This window comes from Zonotrichia albicollis, chromosome 5 (genome assembly GCF_047830755.1).
Source record: "Zonotrichia albicollis isolate bZonAlb1 chromosome 5, bZonAlb1.hap1, whole genome shotgun sequence".
NCBI lineage: Eukaryota > Metazoa > Chordata > Aves > Passeriformes > Passerellidae > Zonotrichia > Zonotrichia albicollis.
The window spans coordinates 59261878-59284386 of record NC_133823.1 but is presented as its reverse complement, the minus strand read 5'-3'; the positions used below and the strand labels follow the sequence as shown (position 1 = coordinate 59284386).

At 35.9% G+C, this 22509-nt stretch overlaps 1 protein-coding gene across 2 annotated transcripts in view; it reads right to left on the bottom strand.

Annotated features, from left to right (window-relative positions):
• Positions 1-22509, bottom strand: part of TBC1D19 (TBC1 domain family member 19) — a 46165-nt gene that overhangs the window by 10895 nt on the left and 12761 nt on the right. For both annotated transcript variants that reach the window (XM_074541833.1, XM_074541834.1), the window contains exons 5-13: positions 16751-16825; positions 15701-15764; positions 14712-14758; positions 13046-13156; positions 12151-12223; positions 11328-11366; positions 9062-9174; positions 5466-5540; positions 4927-4989 (exon numbers count right to left, since the gene is read on the bottom strand). In XM_074541833.1, coding sequence (XP_074397934.1) covers positions 4927-4989; positions 5466-5540; positions 9062-9174; positions 11328-11366; positions 12151-12223; positions 13046-13156; positions 14712-14758; positions 15701-15764; positions 16751-16825 — 660 coding nt within the window. The remainder of the gene's footprint in view (positions 1-4926; positions 4990-5465; positions 5541-9061; positions 9175-11327; positions 11367-12150; positions 12224-13045; positions 13157-14711; positions 14759-15700; positions 15765-16750; positions 16826-22509) is intronic.

The window sequence follows — 22509 nt, the reverse complement described above, 5'->3', positions numbered from 1 at the left end:
TGGACTGTTTTTCAACTCAGTTACTATGACCTGGGGATGTCCTAGTAAGTGAATAAGCATACTAATCACTTACACTCTCAAATGTGTGCAGCTTTGGAAGAAATTACATTTGCTTTCATTACCAGGATCTTTACAAAAATGTTTGCAAGCAATTCAGCTCTTTCAAAAAACAGATTATAATGCTTGCCTTGTATCCTAAAGATCAAAAATGCACGTAGTATACTCTAAAGTATATTTGGGTTTTATTGTTTACATAAATGAAAACAACTGTATTCACAGCAACTGAGTATAAAATTAAGCCATAAAAGCATTCATAGAAAAAAAAAACACAATAAAGAATCTCATCCCATCTGGAGTTGTAAAAATGGTATTAATTAGTACTGTATTTAAAAATCTTCGTGCTTTCATGCACTGAAAGGCTGCACTATGGAGAATGTACACCAGAGGGCAGACCTAAGGCAGACTTGGACTCACTGCTGACTTTTGCACATCTGAATCCCTCTCTGTCGGGGTTTAAGCCCAGCTGGAAACCAAGCATCACTCTCAGCTCGCTCAACCCCCTCCCTCTCCCTCTCCACCCCGGTGGAATGGGGAGGAGAATCAAAGTAAAACTTGTAGGCTAAGAACAGTTTAGAAAGAGAATAATGGCAAATGATAATAATAATTATGATAAAAGACTAATGGCAGACCCTTCCCAAACCCAGACTGGCCACCCAATTCTGGGTAACTCCCCCCAGTATCTACACAAGGCATTATGACATTCTTTGGTGTGGAATACCCTTTCATCAGTCCTGGCTATGCTCCCTCCCAGATTCTTTTGTGTACCTCCCACTGGCAGAGCATGAGCCAAGGAAAAAGTCCTTAGGATAAACACAACTTAGCAATACCCCAAAATATCAGCGTGTTATCAACACCATTCTCATTCCCAATCCAAAACAGAGCACTGTAACAGCTACTGAGAAGAAATGAACTCTACCCTAGCTGAACCCAGGACACTCTGCTCTTGAAGATTTTTAGAGTTTATTTTAACTGTAGTCAAGGTGTAAAAGGAGGAAATGTTTCACTATATAATTTATTGTGAATAAAAATTAATGGATTTTTCCTTCCACTAATTGGTGCAAACAACTTCCACATATCAGCATTTGTCAAAAGGAAAGAAGCAAAATGACACACCTGACTATTATTGTTTTAAATTTTTTTTCATGGAAAGCAGGTCATATTTTGAGACATTTTTTTCTTTTTTGAACCTCAAAACTATTTCTCAGATACAAACATCTTTTAAAAATGAATAATACTTTCTTTATCTCAAACAGTTTAAACTAAATATTATTTTTCTGCAATACACAATCATGTTAATAGCTGCCAAAATATCACTGACAATAACAATGCACAGGCAAATGTAATTCTATGTGTATGTTAACTGAGGTGAACAAAAGAGAAACTAATCTGAACAGGACATAAACTATGTTTTCTCATAGGGGAAAGAATGTAACCTTCATTTGAGGCCCTCTTTTTTAGAATACACTGTCCAGTCCCAGTATCTGGAAGTCTTTAAATGAAGACTCTGCATCTTTATAAGTGATAGACTCTAGCTCAAATCTAAGTTCTGACTATGCCCAAAAACTCTGGGCAAGGTTCTTTGCACGTATTCATTCTGCAGGATATAAGACTAAATCGTTCAAATTGAACTTCTGGTCTGAAATAAAGAATTTACAAATCTATTAATCCATGTTATTTTCCTCATTAACAAAATGATAGTGCTAAAGAAAACAATGGCCCTTTTCAAATACAGAAATATTAACCAAAATATTGGATATTTATAATCCAACTGAAAAGAGAACCACTGAATTAAAATTATTGAGGGAAAGAAAAAAAAAAAACGAAAGTCAAAGCTTTTATCAACAAGAAATTGCTTTATTAAAAGTACCTGTATAGTTATGAAGAAATAATAAAAATAAGTAAACTTTGGGAAAAAGAAAGCAAAGATATTAAAGGAAATAAATTCTGCCATTTCACAGTGTTTTTCCTGAAAACAGTTGTATGCTACTGAAGAGGTACCAATAATGCAACAAAATATCCTCATCATAATTTTAAACGCAGATTTTCTCATCTTGATGGACATTTCATCTGTTTCACAACACACAAAGGACACACTCTGCTCAATGGCTTGGAAAACTTAAGAGGCAGTAACTAGTCATGAAAAAAACCCATAAACCCAGTGCAAACCCAGAATTAATGTATCTGGTTTAAACTAACATTTTCATTATCTATCTTATTTAGCCAATATTTAATTCCATTCATCATATTAAATCAATAAATAATATCCCATATCACAGTGACTCATACAACAAAATTTTTCCAGTGGCTATAGAACAAAATAATTTGGCAGTAAAGCATTTGCAAATTAGGTTGGAAGAGGAAATTATCAAGGAAAATGGATAACTTTTTTCTAGAACAATGTCTGAGGAATACTACAAAATGGCAATCAAAACTAGAACAACAAATAATTAGAAGTTTGAGATATTTGCTGCTTCAAAGCCCTGCAGTAAAACTAGCCACATAATTTTTCAGAGGTTTTTGGTGAGTCTTCTTCAAACTACTAAAGACAGTTTAGTCTTTTTAATGATTTTCATTCTGCAGCTATTCTTTTAGTCAGTAGAGATATAAAAAAGGAAAACATTCAGCTGGATTATATATTGAGAATCATGAGCAAAATCTATTTCTGATGGCCTTAAAACAAAATATTATATCATATACTACTTCCAAGTTCTTCATAGTTTGTAATCCCCTGCCTACTGCAAGTATCAGTTAATGACTAATTAATGTCATGGTAGTCTACATAATGAATGAAAAAGAAATAGGAACCAGATTTTCACATCCCAAGATGAAGACACGGTATTAACAATAATGAAGATTATATTTGACCATTAAATCAAGAAAAACTCTTACATGTAAATATTGAGTGAACAAATATCAATGTTTGCATTGACATTATTCAGACAGTTTGCTAATTTCACAAAATCACAGACTAACTCGGTTGGAAGACCTCTTCAAGATCATCAAGTCCAACCCAGCCCTAACACCTCAACTAAACCATGGCATTGAGTCCCACATCCAGTATTTTTTTAAACACATCCAGGGATGGTGACTCCACTACCTCCTCAGACACACCATTCCAGTACTTTATCACTCTTTCCATTAAAAGCTTTCTTCCTAATATCCAACCTAAATTTCCCTTGGTGCAGCTTGAGAATGTGCCCTCTGGTTCTGTCAGCTGCTGCCTGGAGAAAGAGACCAAACCCACCTGACTGCAAACACCTCTCAGGGAGCTGTAGAGAGGGATAGGGTCACCCCTGAGTCTCCTTTTCTCCAGGCTGAGCACCCCCAGCTCCCTCAGTGGTTCCTCACAGGGTTTGTGTTCCCAGCCCCTCTCCAGCCCCGCTGCCTCCTCTGGATGCACTCAAGGGTCCCAAGGTCCTTCCCAAACTGAGGGGCCAGAGTTGGGCACAGCACTCAAGGTGAGGCCTCACCAGCGCTGAGCACAGGGGCAGGATGCCCTCCCTGCTCCTGCTGCCACGCTGTTCCTGACACAGGCCAGGATGCCCTTGGCCTTCTTGGCCACCAGGGCTCCCTGCTGGCTCATGCTCAGCCGGCTGTCACCAGCACCCCCAGGGCCCTTTCTGCCTGGGGACTGTGCAAACACACCATCCCCAGCCTGTAATGCTGCAGGGGGTTTGTGGCCAAAATGAAGGACTCAGCACTTGGATTTACTCAACTTCATCTTATTGGACTCTGCTCATCCATCCCATTGTTCCAGGTGTCTCTGCAGAACTCTCCTACCCTCCAACACATCAACACACACTCCCAGTTATCCGCAGATTTACTGATCAAAGACTCCATCCCCTCATCCATGTCGTCAATAAAAATATTGAACAGAGCTGGCCCCAGCACAGACCCCTGAGGACACCACTGCTGAGCAGCCACCAGCTGGATGCAGCACTGTTCACCACCACCCTCTGGGCCCGACCATGCAGCCAGTTTCAGCAACCCAGTAGAGTGCTCCTGGCCAAGCCATGGGCTGCAGCTTTTCCAGGAGAGTGCTGTGGGACACAGTGTCAAAAGCCTTACTGAAGTCCAGGTACACAACACCCACAGCCTTTCCTGCATCCACCAGCCAGGTCACCTGGTCATAAAAGGATATCAGGCTGGTCAAACACAACCCACCCCTCCTAAACCCGTGCTGCTGGCTGGGTCTGATACCCTGGCCCTCCTGTGAGTGCTGTGTGATAACACTCAGTATAAACTGTTCCATAACCATACCTGGTACTGAGGTCAGGCTGACTGGTCTATAATTACCAGGATCCTCCTTCCCACCCTTTTTGTGAATGGGCGTCACATCAGCCTGCTTCCAGCCATCTGACCCTCACCAATCAGCCAGTTTTGTGATGGGAGCAATCCTACAAGTAACCATACCTGTCACTACCTTATTTAGAATCAATGTCTTTAATTTAAAAATATGTCAATATGCTTACTGCAATAGGTCACTGTAAAGCAAGGGGGTATTTTAAATGGAACCCTGAATATACTTATCATTACTTAGTTTTTCTGTACACAACAACTTTTAATTGTTGGGGGTCACTCACTGCAAAGCTGGAGAGAGGACAAATATGGCTGACTTTGTATTTTCCAGCTTAGTGCACTGGAAAGACATTGTGTATGGTCCTTCATAGCAGGAGTTGTAGAAGCTTGCCCTGCTTAATCTGTTTAAGTGCCCAAGATTGCTATGCAGAAGAGAAAGTATATGCAGTGAATAGATGTATCTGTCCCATTGTACTCTGCCTTACAAAGGCAGTTCTCTCTCCAAGGATGATACAATCCTACAGAAATATACCTCCTAGGTTTTCTAATCAAAAAATAGTTACATACCTGATATAAATAATCCTCAAATACAAAATAGTAATCATCGTTGCTTGCTGTCAGCTTCACATCCTGTAATAAAAAAATACAAGACTTTGAAGCCCAAAGACCTTTCTTCAGACTCCCATGGAGGCTAAACTTAACGTGGTGACAGAAGACACTGTTTCACTTTCATTCAAAGAACTACAGCTAAGCTTAGACTCCACATTTTAAAATTTAAAAAATGCTGTATTAACTTGATGATTAAGTATTCTATATTAAAGAGTAGAACTTGAAATGGAAGCAGTCATACCCTGTTGGTTCTTTCTCACAAACCCAGTTATTCATTCAAATGAAGATATCATTCCTTTATGACTTAACAATTCAACTCAAATGTCTTACACAGAAGACAACACAGGCACAAGGAATAAGTTCACAATAATAAGTTCACACTAATGATTTTTACACTCCTCAAAACCAAACCATCTAGTATTTTCTTTGTTACAAAAACCAACAACAAGATAGAAGTGTGATAAGCACATAAACTCACTGTTTAGTGAATTACTTACTTTGTAAATCAGGCTGTCCACTAAAAGGTTGTGTTGAATCACATTTGACTTAAGCTGTTCATAATACAAGATGTCCTAAAATTAAGAATATTACAATCATTTGAGACATGACATGAATATTTAAAGTAAAAAAATTAATTTTGAGCAATTAAAAAAAAAGAAGCATGTGTTCAACTGAAAAAGCACTGCATATTTATGAAGCATCTATCATGGTTTGTGTCCAAAAATGTGTTTCATTTCTTATGTTATTTAAAATTTTTTCAGTTATAAAACAAAAATCTTACTATTTTCATCTGATTCAACATTTTTTCTTCGTCGGCTGAATTTTCATGTAACACTGATTTGTAAACTTTTTCTCTCTCAAAAATATGTTGCATTTTCATATAGACTGCAGCTTTTCTGAAAATTATAGGTGGTATAAAAATACCATACCTCCAAATATACTTATCTTTCCAAACTGAAATTAAGAACATTTCAGGATTGCAGTGAGCAGCCTTCTTGACCTTACAGAGCCACATCCCAAACATTCATATTGTATCCACTTGAGAGCATAAGAGAGCTCTGAAAGGACTGGCCTAGAGAGAACAGTATCTTTCAGCAGAACCCAGCAAAGCTACTTTAAACATAATCTGGATATTCACCTTCTCTGAAATAAAGGTTTGGATTACTCAGCAACCTCTGTGCCAGCACAGTCCACATGTGTCCTGTCATGAAATCCCTGGCACTAGAGTTACACTCACTGATGAACTGCCGGCAGGTCATGACCCATTTTTAGTCACCCTTACCATGTGATTGCACTTGCCTCTCAATCTAACAAGGACAAACAAATACCTAATCAGATTACAAAAAGAGAAAACAGACAGAAGAGTTAAAGGAAGACCCTCCCAGTGAATTCTTGAAGGCCCAAAGCTCATTCTCCTTTTGCCAGAGATCTGTGAAATCTACTTGTAAAGTACATCCTTCTGCAGCCAAAGATGATGACAGTCTGTTACTGTAACTGGGTTTTCTGCTGTTTGAATGGTACAGTGGGGACCTTTGGCTACTGATCCTAATCTCAAAAACCTTCTGATAAGGCAGATTTACATAACATCCCATTATGAACTTGCCACCTCACATATTTATTAAGTTTTTAAACTTTGGAAACTACATTTAGTAATACCTATAGCAAAGTAAAGCACCACTGATTTTTCCATGCTGGAATTTTCAGCATTAAGATTTCCCAACTATTAACTCAAAAAATGGGGAAGAAAAAGCCTATCAGATAATGAACAAACTTCTTTCCTAAGCACTGTTTCAACAGCATGCAGAGACTGAACAATTCTGTAACACTATGAACAGAAGGAAAAAAAATTAAACAGATTCTCAGTAAGTGTGTGCCATCCATTTCATGCAATGAGACAGACATCCCACAGGAAATACCTGTGATTCTCTGATTCAAGATCATATGATTAAAATATATATACAGCAAATTGGACTGTTTACACAGACAATATTAACTGTGACACCGTTCACCTTCTAATGTTTGTATTTGCAACCCTAAAAAGGCTCTTTTAACACAGTTCCTCTAAAGTGTACCATTACAAATGAAAACTGAGAAACAATTCATTGTCAGGCAATGCGTTTATACATTTCTAAATAATCCTGCATCCAGAGCTCACAGTTTATCATTTTTATTATTATAATGCTAGATTGTTAGTATCATTCCTTGCTTGGCTGTGTATTAGCTTTATACAGAGGCTGAGCTTTACTGAATAAAATTGTCCAAACAACAATATCAGATGCTAGCACACACAGTGCTGCCCATACCAAACCCTCATAATGTTTCACATCAAAGAAAGGAAATTCACATTTCATGTGATTTAGAGATTCACACAGCTATAAATGTAATAGAACCTAAATTGCAAATCAGAAATATTACAGCAAGGAATGTCTGCAGACAACTCAACTCCAGCAGAGGAACTATTCACAAGAGGTAGAGAAAAGAAATATTAGATAAATCCATAAAGTCTACATTAAATTCAGCAGATCATAAAACAGCTACATGTATATGGAAACTGCTTTGCTATACTTCACAAAAAAGAAAGCCATGTATTCATGCTATGCAAGAAGAACATCTCAGGGTGTTAGCATTTTGGCAGTAGTCACAACTTACTTCTGTGTAAGAAACATTAGTTAATGCAGTGCTTAAACTGAACCATGGCTATTCAGCTTATAACAGAGCTGTGGTAATCCACATGCTGTTCTACCTGATCCAAGGGCAGCCTGCTAGGACTCATTCAGAAAATCGATCTTTTAAATGCATGTACTCAAAGTTCACAGAACAACTTTAACTTAGAACCCAGGACAAAAAATGCTATGCAAAAATAGTCTTGGAAGAGAAGACAGAAGATTGTGACAGCTGTTACATTAGAATAGTTTCAGTTTTGCATGAAGAAAACTGAAAGTTTAAGGTGTTACCTCACAGCTTAAATTATTTTCTTCAACGTAGTGTATCTTGTCCCAACTTGATAACCTCTGTTTTCTATGGGGACTGAGAGTGCATTTTGTATTTCACTGTTTTTCAATCCTTTATTTCGATAATCTCAAAGTAGCAGACTATTTTGCCACTCTGCATCACTTTATCTGCCCTTACCACTTTTTCTCATTGTTATCATTACCATTTTCTAGCCACTTGCCCTCACCTTTCTAGAGTTCCTTCAGCATCATCACAAAGTACTGTCTCACCACTAATTCCTTGCACACAATCTACTCAGTTCAGTCTCAAGGCTCTGGATCTGGCAGAATGTCTCTTAAATGAAAACTTCTACTGCATTCAGCCTCAGAATAATGCACATGCTTAAAATAGTTTATTTTTCTTTTTCATCTATAGCTGACAAGTATAATTTGCTAAGTGTGTAAAAAATTATCACAAGGTAAATTATTATGTACATATAAAAGCCTCACATCAACGTTTCCCCAATTATGCAAAGACCTTAAAGAGGGATTTAACTTTTTAAGGTACATTAAATACAACAACTATGGCATGGCTTCAGATACTGCAAAAATTTTATTGTTGAGGACTTATATCAAATATAAGGTACAATGAAAAACTGTTGCAGTACAAGGGAACATAGAAACAACCCACATCTTACCAGCTCCTCTCTCAGTCCTTCTGATTGTACCTATGCAGAGTATATGCCATAATACACAAAGAAACTTATAAAATATGTAAGTGCATATGATGATAGGGTTAAACAACCGTGAAAAAGCTTTTTATAAAACTTAGCAAAGATATGAGCAGTTCAGTCTCCTTCCCAAGTATTTTTTCTTGTCCCTTTGAAAAAAAATCAGGATCATATAGGAAAATCTCAGGAGTCAGTCAGATCAATTGAATAATTTGTTCTACGGTATTTTGCTCACATATCTATTAAAAATTAGGAAGAGTGGCAAAAACTTCACCACAGCCCAGAGCTTTTTAAATCATAAAATGTTTATCAGTTTCTGTGACAACTCAGTAGAGCATTTCTATTTTGGAAAAAAATATCACTAGAAAATATGTGCTTGCACTTTTATGTTCTCACCTAGTCTTCACATTTTACTCTCCCTTCACTGCTTACCTCTGGCTGATTGGAAATGTTAAGAATGAGAGCCCACAGATCAGCTCGGAGTGCTGTTGGGCATCCCTGACGAACATACTGCTGAGCTGCAGCACTATCTTGCTCTGCTAACACTGTAAGAAACAAACAGGTAAAGAGTTGATGTAGTGTAAGACTTCTATCAAATACCTTAATGTTTAACTTTAAAAACTGGCTTACCATGCTGTAAGCATTAGCTAATAGGCAAATACTGAAAAGATCTCATTTCCACACTGCAATTTTTAGTAATCCCTTGGGAAATAATGCAATTGGTATTAATCAGCAAGGCTATACTACATTTTGTCATAAAATAGGACTGAGTATGTAGACATAACTATATCAAGGCTAGTTGCAGCTACTAAGCTGGCATCATGCAGAACAAGCAGCCATTTACAGCCACAAAATATTCCTGGTTTAAGCATGAGTGGTATTTCAGTTCAAACAGGAGATTGCCACTCATTCTTTTTTTGTGTCTTCCTTCTTTCCATGTTAACTATATGAGTATCTTCACAGATAACTGTGGGGCAGAATTTTCCATTTCAGAGTGTACTGTCATGTTCTCTCATTATTGGTGTATTTACTCTAGAGGATAAAGACATAAAAAGATATTGGTTTGCCTTCATATTGACATAAAACAAATACTCTGCTGCTGACAGGTCTGCTTATTTGGGTCACAGTTGTGAAGCTTCAGGCTACTCTGTCACAAGGGCCTCATGCTGAATACAGTACTGTATATACCATAGAAGAGATGACCTCGTTCCCTACTTCAATCTATAAACTTGAAAGACAAACATCTTCAGCTATTGCAATCTGGTAAAATGTTCCTCACCAAGGGTGTGTGATTAACTGTACCCTGATACCCAAAATGTCTTTCACAAAAGAGAGAGTTGGTGAGAAATTTCTGTGTTATTATCTAGACATTACATAGGTGTTTGACTGCTACTCAGAAGTTTCCAAATCCATTTCCTCTAATTTTTCTGAAGTGTCTAACAGCTTGCTTTTCTGTATCTCATTGAATTTGATATTCACAATATCCTCAGACTTGGCAATACATCTAATATAAAAGCAAAATCAATACCTCAGTGGCAAACAAAGTCATAACTAACACCTGTTAGAGCATGCAGCAGGACTCTCATTGAATAAAAAGATATTTCAGTTTTTGGTCAAGGCACTCACATATTTACAAAATTTTTGGTCTTTGAATATAGGAAAAGCTTAGGCATTTTCCAGAATAGAGCCTCCCACTATAGACAATAATATATATATATATATGTGTGTGTGTGTGCATGTGAGTGTGTATACAACAAATACGAATGACAATGTGGAGTTGAATGAATGGCTCAAGAAGTCCAGAAAAAATCATTTATTTGGAAGAATGGGAAAAGAACAGAGAGGTGGACAGCACTTAATTAGTTGCTCTTGGATTAGAAAATTGACAGCGTAAGGACAGAAAGAGTCCAACAAAAGAAGTAAGAAAGAAAGAAAGATCCTTGTTTTGTTACTGCAACAAAAAAATTAGCATGAAGAACTTTTTGGACAGTATCCTGCCAATTTTTTCCTTTCATGTTAATGTTCAGGAATCAGAAGAGTAATGAGTAAACATTGGTGTATTTCAACCATTCCTTGTATGCTTCTTCTATAAGCAAACTTAAACTATTAAATTATTATTTCTTTTAACTTCCTTTTGTAGGTTATTTCTCAACCTACAAAAACAATCCTGGAACTTTTCAGAAAAGGCAGAATAAAGAGACAAGTAAGTCTCTTAAGTAAGTGAATATTTCATAGTGGCTAATATGGAATACTAATTGCTAATACTGCAATATTCTGCAATTGCAACTGATTACTAAAAGGACTATTCTGACACAAAGGCATAGATCCCATTACAAAGATGAGATCTTTGTGTGCAGAGAAGGGACTCCACAGAATTTTGATTTTAAAGTGAAATTCAGTAGTGGAATAAGTTAAGTTGCCACCAAAAAGATGTCTATGTGCTTCCTATTTTGTTTTCATTGAAAATACCTGTGGAGCTTTTTATCTGGTAGCTACTGATGGACTGCAAATATTTGCTTTTCTGTCCCTGTCTAAATGATAACAGTATTAGTGCTTGTCTATATAAATTACAATGGTATTACTGATAGTGCTTTGTGCTAGTCTAAGTTCTTAAAACTCCAAGAAGTACATGCAAATACAAATTTAATAAATGCATTCTTAACTACTCAGTTTATTACAGATAAAAACAGATCCATACCTTTCTGCCCAACACGTACATGTTCATTTTCAAAGAACTCTAGAAAATAAAAACACAGAAAAGCATGGCAAAAAATAAATGAAAAAGACACCCCAGCTGATAATGTATTTAATATTTTTAACACACATCATTACATTCAGTTGCTATTTATTGCTAATATCACTAAAAGTTAACCTGCACCAGAGTAAAAATTCTTTTTCAAAAACTAATTTAGTGTTTCAAAAACACAAATATCAAAGCAGCACCATACTACATGATTTTTAACTGGGCAAGTTTCCATTTAAAAATAAAAATCTCGTGATACTATAGTGATTCCCATTTTTATGTGGAAATACCATTTCAAACTTCTTCCTACAGCAACAGATTCATACATGGAAAATCAACAGAGATTATATGGTATTTAAGTTACTGAATATTAATATATGGATATGCCCTGTAATATTTTGACAACAGTTATTTTAAGTGTTTGTATATATATATATATGTATAAAAAATACACTTATCTGTTAGCTGGATTAACATTTACTGATAATTTCTGTATTTCTGGAAACAGATAATGTGGTTCTCTAGATCCTGAAATATTCAAACATATTGATGTATTCTCTCCATAAAGTGATGACTAAAACTTCCCCAAATCTGACTCTTCATATATGCAATGTTTTCTATTATTAGCTATATTTTACTACAAAAATCCCTACAATCATAGTTACAGAACAAAAATTTATTGTTTACTGTGGGAATAAGACACAACTTTTAAAATCATTTCAAAGGATTCTACTCATTAGTGTTCTGTTTGAATGACTGGAGCATGGCATTAGCTTACCAGGAGGCACTTGTGCTGAATCATCAATACCTAGCTGTCCTATATTTAAGCCTAGTTCACTAAAGTCTTCTTTCTGAAAAGGAACAGAACCATGACATATAAACAAGTTTAATTCTCTAAATCATTTGAGATTTCTTTTGAAAGGCTTACTGGGAATATTTTCTGAACCAAATTAAGTTCTTCTAAATGCACACATTTGAAACAGAATCTCACAACAATTCTTACTTTAGTTTTACACATAAGTCCCAGTTTGCATGTCAGGTGTGGATGTCACTACACCTGGATGTAGTGAAGTGGGTAATGAAAGACTGGGCTAAGGATCTCTAATTCCCATCTCTTTTCCAACCCAGATGAAGGTTTTTCTACTAGCATATAATCTGCAAGAGCTTCATCAGTGAAGCATTGAGAAAAACTCTCCCATATAATACACTAGTACTCAAACATTTCTTTTCATTTACAACCTGACAATAAAGGGATTTAAAATTATATTGAGAACAAAGTCAGAAGCTAACTCATTGTCAGGCTACTGATCCTGTACAGAATCTGCAGAATTGAGATGTGCTACAAATTTGAAGTTTCTTATACAGAAGAAAAATGATTAAGTGAATAACATGTACAGAAGTGTATTTTTGGCACAAATTAAACCTGTGTAGCATAAAATGAAAACTTCTCTCCTGGCAGAAATTTTACTGGTTATGTTTTATTTCTCATTAAAAATATTTTTTTCATAGAACTTCTTTATGCTCCGTATTTTAACTACATATTTAGATTGGTTTTCATTTTAAAAAGGAAAAATTTATGATACTAATATTCATTTTTATTAGTTAGAATCATTTTCATTAGAAAGGAAAAAAAACTCCTACAGAAACCTCTTATAAGAAAAAAATATACTTACCAATTCTGGAATATCTTTAACTTTTAAGGGAACCTGAATTAGTCCCAGATGATTTCTGAAACTAGGCTGCTCTCCATTTTCATAATTTGGGTTTCGAAGATTCATCAGTACCTTAAAAATTGTAGCTCTGTCATTTCTTGCTTACATTCAGAACTCCTCTCAGCATCATCAGCATTACAAACAGTACATTCAGCACAAAATAATTTCCCACAACTTATATATATATACACAAATGATCAAATTATATCTCTACATTTTCAAAATCAAAAAGTATTGAAATTTTTAAGGAAGCTAACATAGTCTACTTTGAAAAGTCAGCTCAATAAAAAAGCAGAAATAATTTTTAATATAAACAATTAAGTGCTGGCTACATAGCAATGTCTTGACTAAAATTTACTTCCTCATTTAAGCTATACCAACAACATATTTGAGATGGCTACAGTATCCAGGATATTTTTCAGCATTACTTTTCTCTGAAAGAATTTTTATCCATTTTTTTACACAGGCAATCTTACAGGGTTTCCAATAAAAATGCTACATAACTTGCCACTAAAATAATTCTTTACCAAATAATAATATATCAAAATATCTTCTTTCATTTAAGAAAAAGAAATTACAGAATTGAAAACTTAAAGCAAATATAATTTAAAGGACAAGGAATCATCTGAAGGTAAGTACCTGCAATCTATAAAGGAATTTACAGTCTCTTACATGCTGTTATTCCATAGTATAGGTTTTTATTTCATGTTGAACTGTAAAGATTCTTTCTACCATGAATTTCCAGCTCCTATGAAATTCTCTCATAACTGTGTACCTCTACAGTTCTCACTCCTGTAAGTATTCTAATATCATATAATCTCACTGTCGGACTTGTTAATTTAAAGCAACTGCAAACTCTGGAAAGAAAATAGCATAAAAGAAAAAGAGAGTGATCATGAGGGTCACTGAATAAAGCTAAAAAAAAGATGGATTTATTTACAGATCCCAGATTAAAAACACACCATGGCTGTTAGTACAGTGATGGAAAACAAAATAAATAAAATATTTTCAACATTAATTTCATAACTGAACAAAAAGAGTGATATGTAGTAAGTACTGTTTTACTATCAGGTTCTGTGCTTGAGTCATAGAAAATTATTAATAATACTGACAGGCTTTAAAGATTCCAGTCACCAATTTTTTAATGATTCCGTTTGATTACATACAAAAGCCTTCAAATTCCACACAGTCCTGTTTCATGTTTGATTTTTTAAAACCTTCCTAGACAACCTACAATTACAACTGCATACAAGTCTGCACCCAACTATCAAACAGTCTATTAGCTTTACATATTGTGATTTATGAGCTTAATATATTGGAATTGAAAAGGTAAAATGCTTTACAAAATCACTTGAGAATTGCTCTCCAAGGAAAAAAAGTTGGGCCCAGAATATGCTATAGAGAAGTTTATCACAGGTTCAATTTAAAACTGCAGTTAAAAAGTGAAAAAGGGACAATAGCGTTTTGTTTTGTAAACCAAACATGGATTCATAAAAACCATGCCAAATTTCACTTGCTATACACAACAACTAGTATGGAATACACTTAGCAATTATCTTCCCCACTTCATATAAAAGACTATAATGGATACAAGCCAATGGTTGAGTACTGTTTTTCAGAGGCTTACCTCAAGAAAATCTTTAGGTGCATAAACAGGCCGGAAAAGACTTAGATCTGAAGTAAGATTTCAATGACACTATGTTAAAACCAAAATATCAAAAACACATGTGCCATATTTATAACACAATCTAGCAATTTAAACAACAGATTAGAGCAAAGATCAAAATAACATCTTCACAAATCTGTGGCAACAACTACCACATATTCTGTCATGATTATGCTACTGATAATTGCCTTGTTTTTTTAAACCTCTCAGCTAAATGAAGAGGAGGCTGTTCTTCAAGGTCTCTTCCAGACCAAACCATTCTATGATTCTGTGAAGAGCACAGCAGTCACAGGAAGCTTTTACTTAATCCTCCTAAGTGTTTAGACTGAACCACTCTTAGACTTAGGAAAGATATGATTTTCAAAAGCAAGGTGTTTTTTTACAGCTTAGATTATTGAATTACACACACTGCTGTCAAATGAAAACTGGGGAGCAGTGCTAAAAAATCCATGCAAAGTGTTTGCCATCAGAGAGTGATACAAACCAGCACCTCTGCAAAATCCTTTTCAAGGAACTTGGCTATGAACTAGCATAAGAGTTAGCCTTATTTTCCCCAAGTATAATATCACTGATTATTCTGTGAAAGAGTTATTTTTATCTTTTGTCAAGAAAACATCTGAGCTTAATTATCCACAGTTCTGAATATTTTCTGTTAGCCTGAGTTTATAATAAGAGGAGCTGTCTCCTAGTTGAGTAAATCTCTAAAGCACTGGAATATGGAATAAGACACAATTACCTCTCAGTAATGATTCAATGTTAGTACAGTACCTTGAAACAAAATAATAAGGAAATAAGTATTTATTTAGGCATAATGGCACATTACCAATGAAAGAAAGATCAAAATCAATTTGCCTTGAAGAGATTAGATTAACCTTTGACTGGTAAGTAAGATGTGCATCCTTCCTTTCTATGTACAAAAATTTAATGCATGTAAATTTAGTTGACCTTACCTGGCTCATCAGTTCCCATTTCATTCCATTTATTAAGCAATTCTTTTTGTTCATTCGCAGGCCTCTGAAATACACAAAAAAGTGTATCTTTTTTTTTTTTTAACAGAATGAATAAAAACATGCTTATTTCAAATATGTATTCATTTCAACCATACATTAATGCAGTGTTTTACAAAATAGCAACATAAACTTATTTGCTAACAAATGATAACTAGCCTGAAGGTACATTACACTGGGAAAGGCTAAGTTCAGTTCCTGGAAGGAAAGAAGCCTATTAAATAGTTTCAGGTATTTAGAAGTGAATTTAGGATATTTAGTACTTTTTTTTGTGTTACTGAAGATTTACTGCCCATTCCACAGAGCTGTTGGACTCAATAAAACTCCTGTCCCTGGCAGCCATGAAAACCAAATACAGCAGCATCCTTTAGCTCATGATGAACCACAGAGGTTCTGCCACCTATCCCAGAGGTCAAGCAGGGGAATGAACAAAACATGCGAAAGTTACTCCCTAGTTCCATGACCTTTAAAATTAATGCCTCTATATTAATTAAAAGAAAAACAAACAAACAAACAACAAAAAAAAAACAAAACAAGAAAAAACCAGACCAGAATGAATGACAAACAAATCAGCAATGTATCAGTATGTCTCTCTCCTCATGTACCAGTTCAGCTACAGCCTTCTGTGCACACAAAGTACACTGGTGTCACACACAGGCGGCACAAGTTATACAGTTGAGCCTGCACACAAAATACTCTGTTATGAGCAACGAACACAGTAATGAGCTTTCCCACATGCTGCTCCCTCAAGAGGATAACTACTGCAACAGCAAAGAGGAAAATCTACCTAGAGCATTCATCCTCTCCCAAGCTGAGCTGACACATTCATTGCCACCATCTCTGAAAATTATTCTGCATTACAATTATTTAGATACTGAACCTGCACCTCTTGATAACCATGTCTAAAATGAAAATTACATTACAAGTGTGCAAGATGAGGCTTAATTTCAGAGAAGATGTCAGTTTGAAAATAGAAAATTAACAATACATTACCTTCTGTGCTAATGGGATATTGAGTTCTGTGCACATGCTATTCAGACTTTTCAGAATTCGCTTCTCCCAGCTTCCCTAAAATAAACACAAAAGATAAATTATAAGGAATTTCTTTTTCTTGAAAATTGAATTTACTATGCAATAACAAGCAGTTTTTCTGAAGTTAGATATTTACAAAAGGATAGCAAGAGTCACTGACTGACATCTGCAAACATATGAAGGGAATATTTATATGCTTCTTTACATGGAAACAATAGATCAAACAGATCTCATTCTTTACAACACAAAAAAGAACCAGAAAATTTAGTTGTTCATATTTTATATCTTTGAAAAATCATGTATTTCACAATTACTGCTTTTTATATACGTTTAATGATCAAGGTTCTTTATAGATCAATATTTAACAAATTTTTCAAACAATTATAAGAGGTCAATCAACTGTGCATAGCAAATACCTTCTCCACTTTAGGGCCTGAAGAGACTGGTAGTCTTTCTCCACAAAAAGTATCTTTGATGTTGTCAGAAATTAAGGGAAGTTAGAAACCTGGGATTCTGTAATGCTTAAAAAATAGTTTCTCTAACACAGTGCTTAGGAAATAGTTGTCTAACCAGAGAAAACAGAGGTAGACAATACCTCAGTGGCCCGTGGACAGCTTAAAAAGCAACCAGATTCTTCTGACAATTCCATTAGGCTTCAGCAGTGCCTACTCCATGACCAACTCCTCTGAAGCTAGCGCCAATTAGTAATGGCACTTGTCAATGGACTTGGTACTGTGCTTCCGTGATTACAGCACCACTGGTGCATTTTATACTTTAGTTTTCTGTGGACGGCAAGCCAGACCTCAATCACATGAATGCAAAGACTCCTCTTAATTTCATTTAGTTCTATTTATTGCTTGTAATTTGCTCTAGACACAAATTTTACAACAGTTAGTTACTGTTTAACCATGCTCCTCAAAGTTCTGTCCAAAAGAGGCTGCAGTTTATTAGACAGGAAGCAAATGAAGGAAAGGGCACCTAAAAAATAAATTAAATTCTTGTCTATAATTGTTTCATTTCAGCTTTCACTTGTAAGATCATTTACAAGACCCTCTCATACCTTTTTCCATCAAAAACTTACTATTTTTCACCAGAAATTTTTCCTCACAATGAAGTCATCCCTTCACTCTCTTTTGTATAAACAAAACAGATCTGAGTTTTGAATGTAAGGTATGTTTTCCAAATTGCATACTTTTTATCATACTCTGTAAAATATTTTTCTTTAACTATATTATCATATTTAAATTCCTTTCAAATGCTGCAGTTACACAATATTATGCTACAAACAGGTTCATCTCTCACAAAGTAGTAGTATCGAGCATTTACTATTCTGCTAAGAACTGAGGTGTGGTTTCTAGAGAAATAAGAAGTGAGAGAGCATGACGATTACTAGGCCATATAGGATAAGAAAGTGGAAATGGAGAAAACACAGGTAGTAGCAGCAAAAACAAAGTTAAAGATCAAGTCTTTTTTTGGTAAAACTATGGTCTAGATCAGATGGCCCAGCCTCCTGTCCAGCCAAATCCTAAGTGTTCAATGTTGTCTCCCTAAGGAGATTATTCCAATGGCTAATTGCTCCTATGCAAAAAATTTTCTTCTTCTGCCCAATCAGAATCCCCCCAAAAGTAACTTGTACCCCTTACTTCTCATCTTTTCCATGTGACTCTTGTAAAAAAGTCTCCCTTTTCTCTGTAGCCACCCTTTAAACACTGGAACAAGGTCTCCCCTAAGCCTCCAGTTCTCAAGGCTGAACAAACCCAGCTCTCTCAGCCTTTCCTCACATTTCAGGCTGCCCAGTTCTCTGAACATCTCTGTGGCCCTTCTCTGGACCCTCTCCAGTCTGCCCACATTCTTTATTGTACAGTGGGGACCAAAACTGAACACAGTACTCCAGATGTGACCTGACCAGTGTTAAGTAGAGTGGGACAATGAGTTCTTTATTTCTGCTGCTGATGCCCACATTGATGCAGCCCAGCATCCTGCTGCCTTTCCTTGATGCAGCACCACACTGTCCACTCATATGCAGCTTGCTGTCCACCAGGTCCCCCAGGTTCATTTCCTTCAGGCTGCTCCCCAGACAGGTAGATCCAAGCCTGTGCTGCACTCCTGGATGTTTCCCACATGCCAGACTTTACGTTTGTGTTTTTACATTATAAGTCTCTTGTTAGCCCACTCTTCCAGCATACCCAAGTTTTTCTGCACAGTGACTCTCCCTTCTAACATGGCCACTTCTCCACTTGGTTTGGTACCACTGGCACCATCACTTCATGATACCATCAAAATTAAGGGAGGATAGGTGGAAGGGGCATAGGGAGGAGAATAGCAGAGATATGCTTAAAGATATGAAAGCTACAAAAGAAGAAGAGACAGATGGAAGCTTTGCAAAACCAATAACTATCTAATTCCAAAGAGCAATGGCGGTCAACACACTTGGTGTGACTTAAAACGGCCATACCAGACATTAATCCTCTCACTGCACTGGGGATGCAACATGTTTGTAATAAACACTTATACTCAGTCATAAACTGTGACATAATTCATCTTTCAAGACCCAGTAAGGATATTAAAATAAATGCAAAAAAGACAAAACCAAAGTGAGGGTTATGCAGCCTTTCCAAGCAAGATACCATGCCCTCTCTCCAGGACAGCAGGTACCTGAAGTGAGCAGAAACAGAATGCAATGTTCCTGACTGAAATAAAAGGCAGAGGAGAGGTCATAAAGTCCTTTTATTGATGGGAACAATACATTTAGCAAGATGATTTCTCTAGTCTTACAAAGAAATTCAACACTAAGAAAACACACTATTAGGATTGCTATGGTTACAATTATTCAGGAAAATAGCTGAAACTGAGGAAGGTAGCACTGCAATTTGGAGACAATTTCATAGCATCACATGGTTTCCAACATCTAAAGACCACATCTGAAGGGAGAGAGGATTATTAACAAGGGCATGCAGCAATAGGACAAGGGGGAATGGATTTAAACTGAAAGGGTAGGTTTACATGAGATAGGAGGAAGAAATTCTTTACTGTGAGGGTGGTGAGACATTGAACAGGTTGCCCAGAGATATTATGGATACCCCATGTCTGAAAGTGTTCAAGGACAGGTTGGATGGGGCTCTGAGCAACCTCATCTAGTGGGAGGTATCCTTGCAAGGGAAGGCTGAAACCACATCTTGAAGGTCCCTTCCAGCCTCAACCATTCTATCATCCTATGACTGACAGCATTACTACTCATTGCCATTAATGTTCTATCCTTCTCTAGAAACCTGGTTTTCTTTTGAGGCAGGAAAAGAAAAACTTCAGTAACAATATAAAAACTTCAGTGTGCTATCTATGAGAAAACAGAACCAATGTGAGGAGAAAAATGGTTAATTATGAACATTTTAATACCTACTCAAGAAAAGATATTAATATTGCTTTAATCACTGACTCAAAGTCATTCTAGTAACTACCAGAGATGGTTTGCTGGGAGTAGTACCCTTATTTCCAGAATTCTGAAGTAGAGCAAAATTTGTTAAGATAGAAAAGGATAAAGAAATTGTCAACAAACTTATAACAATGGAAACAGCATCTTAAATGGTGACTGTATCTAATAAAAACAGAATATGACAAATATGGACATTTTTATATGGGGACAAATTTTGATGGTAGCACCAAAGTATTTTTTTCCAACTGCTGTGATGCTAAATGAAAATAAAGTAAAAATAAAAAAAAAAATCTACCTACAAATAAAAAACCCAAAGTCTTTACTGTCAAAACATTAATTAGATTTTCAATACCTATGAAAGTAAATTGTTTTCACTTTTATCTCTCTCCCAAAAGGTATTAGCAGCCTGTACACTTGTATTTTAGCTATTTCCAAATATTTTAAACAAACTAAATCACTGAAACACTGGCTTTGTAAGCTTTTCACATTGTTTATTTAGTCAAAAAGAGTAACAAAACAAAACCTATTTGTGATTCAATTGTTCTGATGATGCTTGTTTTCTTACAGGCCCATTATCTACAGTGATAAATGTGTGTCATCTTGAAAATCAAACACTTGCATGTTTTAGAAAATATCATGTTAGTTCTCTAACTGTGCATTTATTATTTTTTCACAACTACCCTAATTTACCAGTATTTCTCTATGGAAAGGGTCCACAAGTCTTTATCAAAGAGCTGTATTTCAATAAAGGGTTTGAAAGGGCGTCATACAGGTTTGGATGGGATAGAGCTGAGTTTCTTCACAGTAGTTGGTCTGGTGCTTTCTTTTGGATTTGTGACCAAAAGGGTGTTGATAAAATCCAAATGTTTTAGCTATTGCTGAGAAGTTCAAGGTCTTCTCTAACGCTTCCCCAATGGCAGGGAGGCTGGAAGTGCACAAGAATTTGGGAGGAGACAGAGCTAGGACAGCTGACCCCCACTGAGCAATGGGATATTCCAGACCACACAACACCATGTTCCAAATAAAGAAGCTGGGACAAAAGTTGCCCGATGATGGAAAGTAATGAATGCATTCCTATTTTGCTTTGTTGAAATGTGTAGCTTTTGCTTTGCCAATTAAACTGTCTTTGTAACCACCATTTCTCACTTTTGCCCTTTTGATTCTCTCCTGTTTCTCTGAGGAAAAGTGAGTGAGTGGCTGAGCTGCCTACCAGGGTTAACCCACCTGGAGGACATGGATGACTAATATTCTTTGAAATAGGGAATCAAATTTTGAAACCAGCAGAGACAGGACTTCTCCTGCTCAGTTTTAAACTACTGGAATAACAGGCCTTTCTACATACAGCTAAAAACACTGCAAGTATTACATACACTTTTGTAAAGTAATAACCCATGAAACTGCTTCAGACAAACATGCATATAGATATATCTCTCTGGTTTTTGCATTAATCAACTGTAAAAGTGATTTTTTTCAGGCTGCAAATCATGGCATTACATTTCACACCACACAAGAAAAATTGATTAAAGCAATCTTTAGCCCCAAATCCTAAAGACTGAAACCCAGGACAGAGAGATAAGACTTAGGGGAATAAACAATATGCTTGTAAAGGTAACACAATTTGTTGAGTATTCTGTAAAAGAATACTGCAATGTATTTCTAGGCACAGCAGAGTTAAACACACCTTTATCCCTATCTCAGATGTTTTTGTTAGACCATATTCTTGAAACTTGGCGTGTTTTTTTTACATTTTTATGTGGATTTTTTTTGTTTATTTCAAATGGCATATATTGGCAAAAAGATAAACAAGCTAGAGTATTTTTTCCTGACTCCAAAAATCCTTGTTTAATCTTTACAGTCCAGTCTTTCTTACTCTCCTTCAATATGCCTTAAGCTCCTTAGCTCTATATTTTTCATCTTCCTTTCACATTTTTAACTACTAAATATATCTCTTCTTTCTGAAGATCTCACTGTCTCTGCAGCCTGTTATCTTTCATCATGAAACTGCCTGTGCCCCTTCAAAAAAATGTTTTTGTAACCCTAAGGAAATGACCTATAGCTACCCCTTTTTTCCTTCTCAATGAAACCAAATTCTCTTCTTTGACATACTCACATCAACTCTATTCTACATTTTTCACCTACCTGCCACTATATCCTACTTCCTTCGTGGCTGGAGAATTACTTGAGCATTTTCTGTATTTATGTAAAATGTCACATACACAATATTACTATTAACTTTGATGCAATTACAAATCTGTGTTTTTCCTAAGGTATAAAACCTAGAAACACAATA